Source organism: Amblyomma americanum, chromosome 2 (assembly GCF_052857255.1).
Source record: "Amblyomma americanum isolate KBUSLIRL-KWMA chromosome 2, ASM5285725v1, whole genome shotgun sequence".
Taxonomy (NCBI): domain Eukaryota; kingdom Metazoa; phylum Arthropoda; class Arachnida; order Ixodida; family Ixodidae; genus Amblyomma; species Amblyomma americanum.
The window spans coordinates 141721422-141736578 of record NC_135498.1 but is presented as its reverse complement, the minus strand read 5'-3'; the positions used below and the strand labels follow the sequence as shown (position 1 = coordinate 141736578).

Below are 15157 nucleotides of genomic sequence, written 5' to 3'. Positions count from 1 at the left end.
CTTTACTGGTAACGAAAGTGGAATTCTTGATTTCGTCATTAATTTCTATCTCATACAAGTTGTGAACGAGGCTACATACATCCAGTAGGATTCCTTCTCCATCGTAGATCTCTTTTTTTGTAAGTGGCATTGCGGGCACCGTCTTTTGTGGTGTTCTTACTGGTGTATCGGATCCCTAGATAGGCTTATTGTCTTCAGAAGATGTTTTCTTAAGCCATTAAGATGATGCTCGAGACTTTCTGAGCTTTTCATGGGCTGCTAATGAATCTATTATTTACGTCTTTCTCCTTGGTTGCGGCGATTTCAAAGACAGTCCTTGCAGTATTATTGACTTGTGGCTCGTCTTCAATAACATTGTCTGTGAATGTATTCAGCGTTTCGTGCAAAATACAACCAAATCGTTTAACCGCAATCCTTGGATAAGTAGAAAGACGTTGGGTTTGCAGCGTAGGATAAAACGCCTGAAGAAAGGTGTAAAATCAACGCTATCTTGCACGCCTACAGTTATTGAACTGCCACAAAATTTAAAACATCAGATATCAGTCGAGAAAAAAATGTACTTTGGTATACAACTTCCATCGTTCATTAAATCATTGCCTCGAAAATTTCGGTGGCTGGTTACTCCTAGTTTTCTTTTTTTTTAATGCATAGCAAATGCGTTCGGGATTACAATGCAAGCTGTGTTGCATGTATTACCCACTTGACGCCATGCCTGATCCATTTCTTTGTTTTTTTTTCTTTTTGTGTATCCACGTTCCAGTATATTGTTTCCCAGGCCGCAGTATTTATTAATAAACAAACGTATACATCGGAAGTCGTTCGTCACTCACTGATATAAAGCTGCACCTCTACATAAATCGAGCTGTCACTACATCGATCATGTTGTCGACTCACTTCCAAGGTTAAACACCAAGAAAATGTGCTCACTGTGTGCATTAACTCCCAGTCAGGCATCTCCGGTATGAGCGTTATGCCGGACTCGCTTAAACCTGTTTGGACTCCCAACGGCCGCAGTCTCGCCGCTGTTAGCAGTAGTCGGTCCTGGTTGGTATTCAAGCTCCAAACACTACCAGTCACTCCGGAATGAGCTCTAAGCCTGATCCATGTGAAACTCAGCGCCCTGGTATCAACATGTTTGCCGCGAACAGGACCGGCATGAAATATATTTGTTACTGTAAATTCTGGTTTCATTAAGTGCAGGATTTTTCAGCAGTTACCCGAATGAAAGCAAACAGAAAAACGGACAGAAATTAAAGCAGCTGCGGCACAGTTTGCATAGTGAACGACGGCTGGTAAAACAGTGTTGAATATTTTTCCAAAACTACAGAATCGGAGTAGGTTGTCTGCCTGTCCTTGGCACCAAGGTCAGCGCAGCACTAAATGCAGGTGGTGAGGATGGGGTAAAGTACTCTTTGCTTAGTTTTTTTGTCAGCCGCACGTGGCTGTCGTAAAGCGTACATAAAGCCGGGTACTTTGCCCGGAAACCAACTAGCGACCGAGCCATTTGCCTCGACAAGATCGGCAAGCTTCACTATGACTTTTGCCGTAGTCCTCTCTATCTGTGCGTCTTTACTTATCGCGTCAGTTACAGCGAGTCAAGACTTACCCGAAGATAATCCGGCCCTCCAAGTTTACCAAAATATAGGAGAGGTAAGTCACTGTGTGAACTTTAGATATCACGTCGGCGTTGTCAGTGTTATCTGTAGAGGGGTTAGAAAGGGACAGGGAGCACGAGGACGGCGCAGACCTTTGGTTGATCGCTGACTGCCTGAGATCGTGAGACACTTGAGTTTGCCTTTCGCCGATGCTCTGAGGGTGGCAAGAGAAAGAGAAAAAAAAATTGCGGTGGTTTAGCTCTAGTTAAACCTGGAGTGTCTCGATAGTTACAGCTGGCCGAGTGGAACTTTGTCACGTGACGAACCACGAGATTAGCCATGCCGCCGCGCCGACGGCAGCTGCTCCGCACCACGTGACCATCTACGTGACAGCGTGGTGGCGCAGCTACCGTAATTTAAAGGAATGTAGCTACCGCTACAAAACGTTTGTTATTAACTAAGGCTGGAGGCCCCAAGGAGGTGGAGTCCTTAGTCTAAGGCCCCATTTGCAGTAACTATCTGAAGTGCCCTAGAGCTCAGGTCACGCTGACCGTCTACAACCGTGCTAGACTAATGGATGTAAGGCGCGGTACACTGATCCCCGCCAGCGAGTTGCAACCTCATAGTCGTCCTCTTCGGTGCTCGCGGTTGTTCCCCGCCGCAGCAGTCACTACCGTGTTGCGTCGCACTAGGAACAATAGCCTGCTTGTGTAATGCTAAACGCCCGTGACTGACGCTGAGTGCTGAAGACGCAATGGACATTCCGGAACATGCCACCGATAAAGCTTTGTAGCAGGCACGGGATCGCGAATGTAAGCACTGAGTGTGGCCAGATGCAGCACTTCTGCAGCCGAGACCGCAAGCGAGGGAGTGCTACGTTGATGCCTAAATGCGCACGCCGTCGTTACCGGGAAAAAACGACGCAGACGCGAACATTCCACAGGGAGTGCCAACGAAGCTATGAAATGCGCGTTATGGGTGGTAACCGTCGTGCGAGTTTTTTGTTCACGCAGGTACTGACCTTCGCGACTAAAGATGGGGTCAAAGACCCATTTCCCAAGCATTTCACCCTAAAGAAGCCAAGCTCCAGGGAGGGGAAAACTTGTACCCATTGTATCACCCGTGGGTACCCGGCGGCACTGGGGATTGAACCACTCACCTCTTGCATGCGAGGCGAGATCAGTACGCCCCTTGTGTGAGAACCACCCTGAGATTTCTTTCTCAGGCAAAAAAATTTCACTCAGATTCTTAGCCAGCGCAACACTCAATTCTCTATACTAAGTGCATTGGTCCAATGCCAGTTAAATTGTAATAGTAAAAGAGAATTAGGCACAATTTGCGCTTCTATGAGCGCTCTTTTTATCTTCCAATAACTAAACCGGATAGTGACTAAAGACCCCGAGAACTGAGATGCAAATTTAGGTTCGAGAGGAGGGGCAGGGGATGAATGTGTAGCTCCACTAAGTAATCAGTTGACCTGTGTAATGAGCGTTCTGTACACTGACAGCCGGGAGGTCGGGGGCGGGGGGTGGCTTTTCTCAGCAAATATAACCGTCTTCTATGGTGCAGTGCTTGGTCAACACTTATGCCAACCAGCCTGCTGCATCCGACACCATCAAAAAGATTATTGGTCTTTGAGGCCATATGAAATTAAAACGTGAAAAAAACCTCATCGCTCTTCTTCTTCGGAATGAAAGTGTGACTGTGACTGTGCACTGCAGCGCACATGCAATTCTCATTAGCAGACTTCGTATAAAGCGTCCGATCGCACAGACGGTGCTCCCCGTTTGAAGACCAAGGCGCAGCATATTTTCAAACTCCAAGATTCTGAGACGGGTAGGTAGCTTACTTTGGCAGCCGTAAAGAACCGCAGGTGATCGAAATTTCCCGAGCCCTTCACTATACGGGCTCCACCATATCCTGAGTCGCTTTGGGACATTAAAATCCCATAAACCATAAAATTGGTTATGCTTACTGTGCAGCATGATGTTCAGAGAAGAAAAAGTAATGATTGATAGAACATTTGCCTTTTCCACCGCAGTGCTTTCCACTGAAAGAGACGTTGTACCAGCTGTACCAAAACTTTGAAAGTGATCCCTTCTTCGGAGGTGCTGGCATGTGCTTTCGAGTCACCGACACAGGTCCCTACGTAGATGGGTCCACAACGGCCACAGTTCAATATTCCCCCGACGTTTCACTGTAAGTAGCTATACGCAGATATTTCTCTTCAGCACTTTTTAGTGGAAGCATTGCAGCGTTCCAGCATTTGCTTTTTACTTCCAAGACTTTCTTGGTAACTAGAACTACTATTTTAGAAGCCTCGGACAAAATTTACCAAGTGTCAGTCATGAGTGCCAGATGATTTGCAAAAATCTACTAAGATTACAAATATGCAGAAGTACAAATGGCAGTTTTTCGGAGCACCGCGGAAGGGCACGGTTTTGTGCAAATGGGTTAAAATATTACTTCAACGAAGCGCAAGGAAAGGGACAGCAAGACGCGAGGTGACAGCCCCCAGTGATCGATAGCCGCTGGCCGTTCAGAAAAGAGGCCACAGGCCTATCATGTGAAGGGAGCTCCATGTTTATCTGTCCGGGTTGTAAAAACTTCTGCTGAGCAAGCTAGTGGCCTATTTCGGCTAAAGCACCGACCACAGGGTAGCTGATGACAGTTTACGTTTTTCTATAAAGAATCTAAAATCGTAACTTTCCTTAATTGACCGGAATCAGCGAAAAACTTCACTCGTCTGCGCGCAGATTTTTCATTGAGGGGAGTGGAATAGCTGATTTGAGAGGCTGCGCCATTCGGCGAACTGCGAGGCAAACAATATCCTTGCTTGGAGAAGGAGTACTACGTCTCGTAGCATCCCCTATGACGCACCCTCTCAAATTTGCTGCTCCGCTCGCCTCTACGAAAAGTCTGCGGCAGACAACTGCCATTCTTCGCCAATTCCGGATAACCCAAGCAAGCTGCAATGTTAAATTACTTATGAAAGAACACGGAGTCTCTTAAGCTTCCCTGTGGTCAATGCTTGAGCCCAAAAACGGCAGTGGTTTGCGCAGGAATAATTTTAACAACTGCAAAGATACATACGAAACAGGCGGTTTTATTTTTCCCAATTTATTGGATGTAACAATGCGAAAAAAAAGCAAGGCGAACATAATTAAAATTCTAAGAGCTGCGTTTATTGTTTTTTTTTTTTGGGGGGGGGGGAACATATGTTGCACTAAGCTCAAAAGTTTTACTTTTTTTTTCGGAGACGCGGGATAAATAGCATACATAGTCACAATGCCACAATCTAACTGATCGTGACATTCTACGTCTTTTGTTTTGAAGCTTTTGAAGCTGGAGCCGCGGAAGAAACAGGCATCACATAATCCTTCCGATTTCCCGGAAACAAATGACAGGTTCAGGCGTTTGGGGACCACAAAGCACATTTGTTGATCACAACTCGGGGATCATATTCCTTCGCTTAGTCACTAATGTGTCGGGAATACCTCATTAAACGATGCTCGCGATTATAGTAAGTAGTCGTAGTTGTAGGCAGCCAGTAGGATCACTTTCGACCAACATCTTTTCGAGTCAAACGAACACTCGTAACCGTTACGAGGTAAGGTCGTGCTCTCACTATTACGGTACTAACGAGACTACTTCTCCGATTGTCGATTTCAGAGACGTGCTATTGACGCTGGTTTCAACACCTGGCTACGAGGTAAAAGACGTAGTCAACGTGCAGAGCGTTAACGGTGAGTGCGGCTATTTAGGAAAACTAAAGAACAGCCAAATATCGTTTTATGAAAACATTTCGATTGTCGGATTATACTAAAAGAAATCTGTGCAGGTGGTCCTCTCAAGTATCCGAATCAAATTTAAAAAGCTATGCGTGGACACTATCAATTTTAAAAAATTCTTAAAGATTGCTGCTCATAACCGAGTAATGCGCCACCTCACCGCGCGTTCTTAGCTGCCCATCCTTCTTTGGTGTAGAATGTGGAACCTGGGCGGGCGTCCTCACGGGGCTTGCCCAGGTGACGTGGGGAGGACACGTTGCTGCGGGGTTCTAGCCCGCTCTGTTTTCCTGGTTTTTTTTTCTGCCGCGTGTGCGCGTATGAGTTGATGGGGGAAAGCAGGAGCATAGATTTCAATTGCCAATATCTTCAGAGTTATTACAGCGAGCTCAAACATTTTTGCAGTGCGGTGAATACTTATGGATTACCGATCACTCACGAGTTTTTCCTCCTAACCTGTTAAATATAATTCCTGCTCCCTTTCCATTCCCCGTGCCCATCTCTTTATTTTTCTGCTATAGAAAGTTGCTTCCGATTTCCTTTAAATAACGCCAAGTTTTTAGCATATGAACTCGTCGATTGTGTCGGTCTTACGCTAAAACCCGCGTCCGTCGTTCGTGGTCATACTGAACACTCGTATGCAAGTTTTAGTAGCAAAACCGGTATTGTGCTTCCCTGGATTTTTCTTTTTTTTATCTTCATCCGTGTTAAGCAATACAATTACAATCCCCCCCCCCCCCCGTCCCCCATTTGCATTGCTCGAATGCTCGAATGCAAATTGAAGAATGGAATCAGAAGATGTCACAATCGGCTTCATGTGCGACGATGCTGCCGTGCTGCGGCCGGTGGCGGTGTGCATGCCGTGTTATATGAAAGGATATTTCATATATCAGACCTCCGTGAGTAAGAAAGCTCCAGTTCGGGCCAAGGAGGGGACGTACTATTGACGAGGGTGCAGCCTGTTCATCGCCGGCAACTTTTCACGGGGCGCTCAGGGCGCCATCTCGTAACGCATGAGGGCGCTGTTGTCAAAGTGTCCCACGGACCAGCTCGCTGGGTGGCGTACAAGCAGTGTACTTCCAACGCTTGTTCCTGTCATTAATAAACGGAGAGCACCTTGCGTTGCTTGGGGACTTTTGCAGGGCGTTTAAAGCATTTTCAAGGTGCAGTATTTACCACTCGTGCCTTAGGGGCTAAAGTAAGTAAAGGTGGTTCACCGGTACTAATTCTCAGGGCTTACCGCCTTTTGACGCAATGTCCTGTTTGTTTTTCGAAAGAAATAAAGCCTAACCTTAAAAACGAAACGTAAGCAAAGTTCTTCCTAATACTTTATTATATTACCACATTAAATTAATATAATACATTAGAACCTTATATCGAGAAAACGGGCCACTTAAATGTCAAAACAAGTCAAATCCACAATTCTGGGCCACTGATAAAAACGTCAAATTTTCAGGAATCCAAATATTTTCCATCATTCTCGAGGATCCAAATATTTTCCATCAGTTGGGAAGACCCCCCGGAGCCGGTAAAACTAAAATTCCTATTTCAATGTCAAAGGGCTAGCCTCTCTTTGCTTGAAAAAGGCTACCTCCAGCGGCAAATGAATCTACGGAAAAGAGGAGCTTTATGAAAAGCAATAATGGCTTATTTATATTGTGGTCTTCTCTGTTAATATGTCTACTATTCTCTCCCAAAGATCCCAGCGTCACCTTCAACTTCACAACGGCATACACGGATTGCGATAGCTGCATGATTTTTCGCCACAGCTACACTGAATCAGGTAAGGAGAGTGCTCTAACAGCTAGCAATGTGTTTACGATGGTCGCAGGATGCGACTGTGCATGCCTAGGGTTCGTTTCTAAATGAGACGTAGAACTGAAAGCAATTTCTGCATCAGCCTAATTAAAACCCGTATTTTTTGTACTACAATTCACACTGCGGCCTTCATAAACCTCTTGCGAAAAATTCAGACGGCCGTTGGAATGTTGAACGCAGATTTACCATTATGATCAGGCAAATTGCCACTCTTCTCCACGAAATTTCTTTGTGGTTGCGTTTGGATGGTGCTTTGGAAAACTTAGTTAATTAGAGACACAGTCAAGAGAGGCCACCATAATTGTAGCTAATTGTAAAATGTGTCCGGTGGTGGTCCACTATTATGTACCCTCATTCACAGGTAGCATCAGCATCAAACGAAACGCGAACAAAACAATTGAAACGCGCGCAAGAACGATCACAAACATTAGCCGCTGGAGAAGAAATATGGGCGTGGCCTATTAACACTTCCAAAGAGTGGTCTTCACATCTTCGATGCGGAAATCGATCAATTTAGTATTGTTCCTCCATAATATATTATTATCTTTTTTTCTTGATCATATTTCGCTTGATGTTGATAGTACCATATGCGCTGTATAAAACACAGTAGTTAAGCTTCGCCAATGAGCAAGACAGGCCAGATAACTTGTCTACTTAAATTAATGCAGGCTTAATCATAGAGCTGGCTAGCTGGAATTGATTTTAACGGACACCGGTAAAAGGAACCAAATAACCTTTCGATGTCTCCGCATTCCAACAAATTCTCCTTAGCTTAGTCGGTAGACAGATCTCTCTAAAGAGTCGTTACAGCACTTATGGATGTGCCCTTAACTCCTTATTGCATCGGGGCTGATCAAGATCTTAGGCTGTGAAATTTGCTCGCAACGGCTTTTCAAGGAGTGCTCGGGGTTACATTCAAGGATTACATTACTTTACATTCGGTGGTATTTTTTTACTACTTCTTTACAATGCACTCCTAATGAGTACCATGTCAGCGCAAACCGGTTATTATTTTTTATTTAGAAATAAATTCTTTGAGATCTACTTAACTCCTTGTGAGTGTTACGCAAGGTTATTTTTTTTCAGCTCATTCTGCTCTCCCCTCGGTCAATGCAGAAAGATAGGAAATCTCACCCACGGCACTGTCACATTCTTTTAGATTTCTTGTATTCCATAAATTGCTCTATAGCTATACCAATAACTGTACCATGAGCCAGTGGTTTTTTACACGGGCGAAAGAATGCATCCATGATCCCCCGTTAGTCTCATAATTCTTCCCGCTTCGCGACACAAAGCGACCGTTGCATATCACTGTCAATTACAATAAGGAATACGTGCTGATACTGCTATGGGAAGAACAGCAAATCAAAAGAAAATGAAAACTGAGCTCCTGGAGAGCACCAAAATGAGAGTTGCTGAAATACGAACTTATGCAGGCCGAGTGCAGGCATCATGACTGAAGAAACCAAAGCAGGTGAGCTAATTTAGGTACAATGGATCATTGACGCAGTAAACCGACTTCATAACCAAACAAGGGCTAGCGTTCTTCTGTCATGTTGTAGTGTAATATTATTAATCATGGTATACCTGAACGAGTACACCGCTTTGTACCGATATTTCTGTAATTAAATTAGTGTAGTGTATCACAATAAATTAATTACTCTTGACAATTTTATTGCAGTCCAATACATTTCTGACCTAGTAATTGAGGAATGTCATGATTTACTTTGTAGTAGTCATTTTCATGCAAAAAAGATATATTTCTTCGAACTCAAGTTTAATTAACCGTACAGTTCCTTGTGTCTGTAACTCGAAGTAGCTAGGCGTTTGTTACATTCCGTGCTCGTTTCCCCTTTGAATGAAAATGAATATGACGAGTGTTCATCTACGCTTTCATTTTCAATCATTTTTTTGCATTCTCTTATCCATGTTATTCTCCAGTTACCAGGAAAAAAAAGAGGAAGTGGGTATGGTTGGCTATGATAGAGCATAGTGGGCAAACAAAAGAATGTACGAGTCGCGTTATGAGAGAGTATTTGGTATTTCTCTTACTGCATTTTCTTTAGGAGATAGTTATTGACGCTGTCTAAAGTTGAATGGCATGGCGAGAAATGTACCGAATCAAGCATTTTTAGATTTTACTGTTAATGACTAGTTACCGTCAGGCCACCGCACTCGGTGCCACTAGCTCTATTGCGAATGCTACATTGACCAAGAAATTGCTGCAGCCGCAACAAAACATGCGCGCAAATTCTTCAAAATCAATAGGGTGGTAAATTTCACCGGTTATAAATCAAAATCACTCGTTGAGCAATCGGCTTCTCCGTTGCATGAATGGCGAAATAGGCGGTTTTTGCAATTTTCGCTGTGCTGCCCAAGGTTGAAAGAACTTTTCATGTAAAACAAAGAGTTGCCATCATCTTCGCCGGTCGAGCTGCTATTCAGCATGACCAAGACCACTTCTTTCTAAGCGGGGCAAAGCTTTCGACACCCATTTTGAACGATGTTATCATTTCTCCCTGGGGTGCACTAGATTAACAAATAATATGCTAGTGTAAAACACCGGTGTATTTTCTACGTGCAAAAATCTAAAAGTTATTTAAAAGTAATTGCGATATAATCACATTAGTGTTTGCGATCAGTGTACATTACGGTTGCGGGAGTTTAGGAAAGTTTTTATAAAAGTAATTTTCCTTTGTATGGTTTATGTTGTCTGATTCAATCTTCCTGAGCCCTTTATTCCTAGCTTTTGCTGTCGCAGAGTTTGCTCCTGCCGCAGCTCCTTACGACGACTGTACCAAAGCCACACGGGAAGTCATGAATTGTTATAGGAACATGGCTTTCTCTGTTAGGGACATTTGCCATGGGCGATCGTAGCTTAACGTCATACTTATATGATGTTTAAAACAAGATCAGTGATCCTTGGATGACACAAGTAACAGCTTAAACGCTGCTTTAAAGGAATAGCAGCTCTGCCACAGATCGCAAACCATTTACCCTGATAACATTCTACCAGTCTGAAGTCCAAAAATAAGATATATGCGTATGGTGTGTACTTCAAAATATGTCCAAGCAACATTATATGCCATAAAAAATGTTTTCTATAATTCAGCCAATGTATATCATTCTGAAGCATAGAGCTCAAGACAGTGTTGTGATGCACCGGATACTAAGATGCACAGCGGAAACAATCTCAAAAAGAAAGGCAATCCTGCAATGCGTGCTGCTCTGAACCGCCTTGATACTTCTCCACTGACGATCGCAATCTCCGGACACTCTTGACAGCAGTTGTCCGCCCTGAAGGTCATACGTCATACATTTTTGAACTTTGTTGGCAGAAATAAGCGGATAAAAATTTCTCGTCCAAGGATGGACCATCGCAACCCCGTCTCCGGCGTCCTCCTTGCAGATAAATCTACCGTGGTAGTTAGCCTGCCGCCGCACTCGCTATGCTCCTAAGGTGTACCGTTGGATTGCAACAAGTCTGCTGCTTTACAGTGTTTCTGAGCACGACGGCTGCGATTTTAAACTCAAACTAATGGTGATTATTAAGTGCGGTCACGTGCGCTGGTGGCTCTAGTTCAAAATGCAGCTAAGCTCTAGTACCGGGTGTAGTGTAAGCCTTTAACTGCCGGCAGCTGTGGTATCTTTTCAAGCGTAAAGCATAAACTTTTTGACGCCCCCTGCACCCATTTGTGTAATGAACGTCGTTCTTTTTTTACTATTGTTCACCCTCCCATGCAATACGTTACCCATACTTTGCGCCTCGACTCACGTGACAAGCGGACATTCCTAAAGAACTGCACTACTACGTTTTTGACACGTTTTCCTTATACTGCAAGCGACACGTTCCACGCAGTATTATGTTGTTTTACCAGCTTTTCTGCCGCCAGAGCCACACGCTGCTTTTAAACATGAGCTCTATAGTCTCTTAAAAATCACTCTTACATTTTTTACTTGGAGCAATATGTTATTGAGAAGTGCTGGACAACACTAACATCAAGGAAAAATTAAATTCGCTGAATGAAATGAAGGATATGTACAATATTTGGTAAATATAGCCATGAAACCGTATGTTCAATTTGTCTGCCGATTTTCCTGAGCAGTAGCGATATAGTTGAGCGCAATATAGACTGCGCCACGTAAGTCTCGTTATCAAACTGCATACATCCACGTCCACACCACCATCGGACGCTTCCTGCCCCGCCCGAAAGACCGTCACCCAAATGAAAGGGCCCAAGGGGTTGTATACAAGATTCCCTGCTCAGTCTGCCCGGCCTCGTACTTGGGGGAAACGAAGAACGTCGTCGAAAGAATGAGGCAACAAAAAGCGGACGTCCGACAAATGAACCGTCAGCGCAGCGCGGTGGCCGAACACTGCGTGGAATGTGACCACCGAATTGATTTTGACGTCACTATTCTACTGGAGACCGAAGCTAACCAGCGCAGGAGGCATCTGCTGGAGTCGTGGCACATACAACAGACACGAAGAAAAGTTAATCACTCGCTGGGGACACTTCCTCCGTCTTACATCCGTGGTTTGTGGCCTTTGACCTGGAGGTATTAAACACGAGGCCTTAAAAAGCCAAGCTGCGCCTCGCCCGTAGTTACACCTTGAAGAAGGGACCGAACCGTTCCCGAAACGTGTTGTTTTTCAAAAATTTACGTGGTTGGCGTCAGTCATCTTTCTACTAAACTAATTTTCCCAACAAAACAGAATTCTGTCAAATGTTTTCTTTTGAGTGATAGCCAGTGTCCAGATTCGCGGAATATTAATAAAGGGGAATGACAAATAATTAAAATTGTAATTTCTTTATTTGGAACTCTTTTTACAATCTTTATTTCTCTCCCGCAGAAAAAATGAATGCTTTTACGCAGGTCACGGCAGTACATCGTGAGAGAGCGACACTGATGCATCTACAAACATCGAACCGATACATATAACTGCCCAAGCTTTTTCACTTCGTATACGAGCATATATTAATGCCAAACCACTGCAAACAACACCTGAAAAGAATACCGCCATCACATTTGACTACACACTACTCAAGTCAAATAAACTGTACAGTGAGGTTCGCACATGCAAAAGTGCAAATATAAAGTATTTACACATATAAATGAGAAGTATGACAAAAGTATCGAAACGTATTACTTGTGAGAGTTTGCATTAAAAAAAACATTCATAATCGGTTTTCTATCTTTGCCTATTGCAGCTATTCCATAGTCTAAAGAGCATTTATTGAAATAATAACGTACATATAAGTGTCTTGTTCTTTTACCTTATCCCGTGTAAATTTTTTTGTCTCAGAAAGGTTTCCAACAGCAACACAACATACACACTGAATACGAAAAACCTATTATTTCCGATATATCGTTATAGTTACTTCTTGTCGCGCATTTAATATTGCGTGTTAAATTAGCTATTATCTTATCTAATATATTTATTCGATATTGCGAGGCCCATGAACGCACTTTGACGCTACATATAACTATTGAATCTGCACTGAGTTTTCTATAACTGAGTTTTCTTCAGTAAGCGTAACATATCGTCCTTAATGTGTAAACACGGCAGAGACAAATCGTAGTCGGTGCACCATGTGAAACTTCCATGAGCATGTTTAATTAAAAAGTAAGCCTAAATATATTAGCTGAGATGTAATGCATGAATCATTTGCTGAAGAAGCTTTGTTAAATTTTCGATTCTTTAATGCCGGTTGGGTATAGAAATGAAGTATGTTCGTTATTCAGAAAAATGCCCTTTTGCTGAAACCATGCAAATAATTAGTGAATATCCTTTTGCATAAAATATATACCGTTCTTATAATCTGCGTTATAAATTGCGATGACTTGAAATACAAGAAGTTGAGCAAAATGTTGAGTGGGGCTACATTGGTAAGGATTCCTAATGAGACAGCGCAGTGTTCTTTCTCTGGCCCGTCGTCTCTTGCGCTGTTTTATTATGAGCAGTTGTGTCAAGTCGTTAGTATATAAACTGAAGAGCAGGAGTCGTAATGACCGCTGTGGCATACCATATCTTGAAGATTCTATGACACTTGTACTGCTTACCTTAGTGCCTGATAGCGATCGTTTATAGCCAGTTTGCGTCTACTAAGAACATATAGCCATAATATTCATGATATACGTACCTTACTAGGTGTACCACACCTTACCATCAGATGCGAAACAACTGTACTCATTAGTCTGTCCGCGCATACATACGCGGTTGTGTCAAGAATTCTTTTCTGTGATTCTGTGGAGAATGTCTTTTCGGCACACTGCCGGGAAGCAATCCCTCCAGAACGCGAGAGCGGCAACTAAACTTTATAGCGGCCGAGAGACTACTGTTTTGCAATACCCGCTAAAGATGTCGTTACAAGAACCGATTACATGCAGGGAAGGGATGCAGCTACTGGGTGCCGGAGAGCAAACTTGGAGTCAACAACACCTGCTGTGAATTCATATATGACCTGCTTTGCGGCGCTTCACCCAAGTACCAGGTCTACGAAGATTGCGATCTTGCTTGACGCGCTTTATATGCACTTTGTAATAAATTCGTGCAGCAGTCTTTAAACTCTACGACGAATAAGTCTAATGTAAAGGTCTTGTGCAGTATCTTCTTTACAAGCACACGCCACGGCGGCAAGCTGGTGCTGGTGACACCCAAGAAGAGAGAATTAGTGGTCGTTTCCAAAGCTGTTGATCATATGCTATGTTTGTGAACATTAATTAATCCATGGGTAAACAATGCCCACCAATTCATGAACGCAATTTTTTTTTTCATATAATGAAAGATTTCACTACAACAATCGATATATCTGCAGATCACCCGACGGCAGTCTTGTAGTATTTTCTATTAGCGTTTTTGCTATTGTCAAAAGCGCCCCCCACCCTGGTCTTTTATGGCAGTCTTAACTGTTCGATGAGATCGATGGAAACAGTTTGAAAGAAACATTTTGCTACATATCAGAAGAATCGACCATTGCGTTCAATATCTCCATATTATTGTCTAGCAATTTTTCATTTTTCCAAATTTTTATTAGAGAATGTTGGACATGCATACGAAAATATCTATTTGCACGCTTAGAGATTAGTGAAGCCTAAAGTAAGTTTCATTACTTAATATTGATTGTAAGAACACCTTCATGCATTTTTGTTTCAATATTTTGGTCGTGTGAATAGTGTACCGATATATGTCCAACACCAATAAAAATCTCCAACACCAATAAAAATCTTTGAATTATCCCTGCTTGTCGATCACAGTTTCACCTATAGCTTAACGCAGGGAAGCAGCTGAGAATTGCCTACTCATGAAATATTTGAATAAGAATATGCTAAATGAAAGATGTTGCGCGCTAGTCGCCGGAAACAGGCGCAGTATATGTTTTTGTTTCATTTGACCTCCTAGTTAGAAATTTGTTCGATGCAATATGTCAGGTAAATTGGTTTATGGGTGCTTTTTCCGGGGGGCTGGAGTACCGTGATGCCAAAAACCATATCGTAAACCGATGGCCCGGTCATGGTCAGCGTGGATGGCGGGGTGACCACGCTGCATGAAGTCAGCCTGGCTCCCGTCCCCTACAGCTCGGTCGACAACGCGTCGCGTAGAATAGTGCGCCTGAAAGAAGCGAACGATTCCCCGACGCTGCGTGTACGAAACTGCGGTACGGTCGAGATAGGCAGGCGCTCAACAAGTCACGGCGCTCCAGGTAGAAGAGTCCTGGACGCCGGACTTTCGACGCCGTCGTCCGCGCTCATTATGTCCGAGTCATACTTAAAGAAGGGAATTGCGCTAAAAAAGACATGGACGAGAAAAGACAAGGACGGGCGCAAACTCGCGACTGATTTTATTCAGAAAGAACACAAATATATATACACCCAGATTCTTATCCAATCATTGCCTAAGCGCACATGCCAGGAACGTTTTCTCTTTCTTATACAAATTGATACTAGAATCGC

The 15157-nt window shown here is 43.4% G+C and overlaps 1 protein-coding gene across 1 annotated transcript; it reads left to right on the top strand.

Moving 5' to 3' along the window:
* Window positions 1–1477: 1477 nt before the first annotated feature.
* LOC144121832 (uncharacterized) lies at window positions 1478–14423 on the top strand. Its single transcript, XM_077655245.1, has 5 exons — window positions 1478–1650; window positions 3637–3794; window positions 5268–5341; window positions 7083–7166; window positions 13595–14423. The coding sequence occupies exons 1-5, from the start codon at window positions 1534–1536 to the stop codon at window positions 13723–13725; spliced, it is 564 nt and encodes a 187-aa protein (XP_077511371.1). The 5' UTR covers window positions 1478–1533; the 3' UTR covers window positions 13726–14423.
* Window positions 14424–15157: the final 734 nt, after the last annotated feature.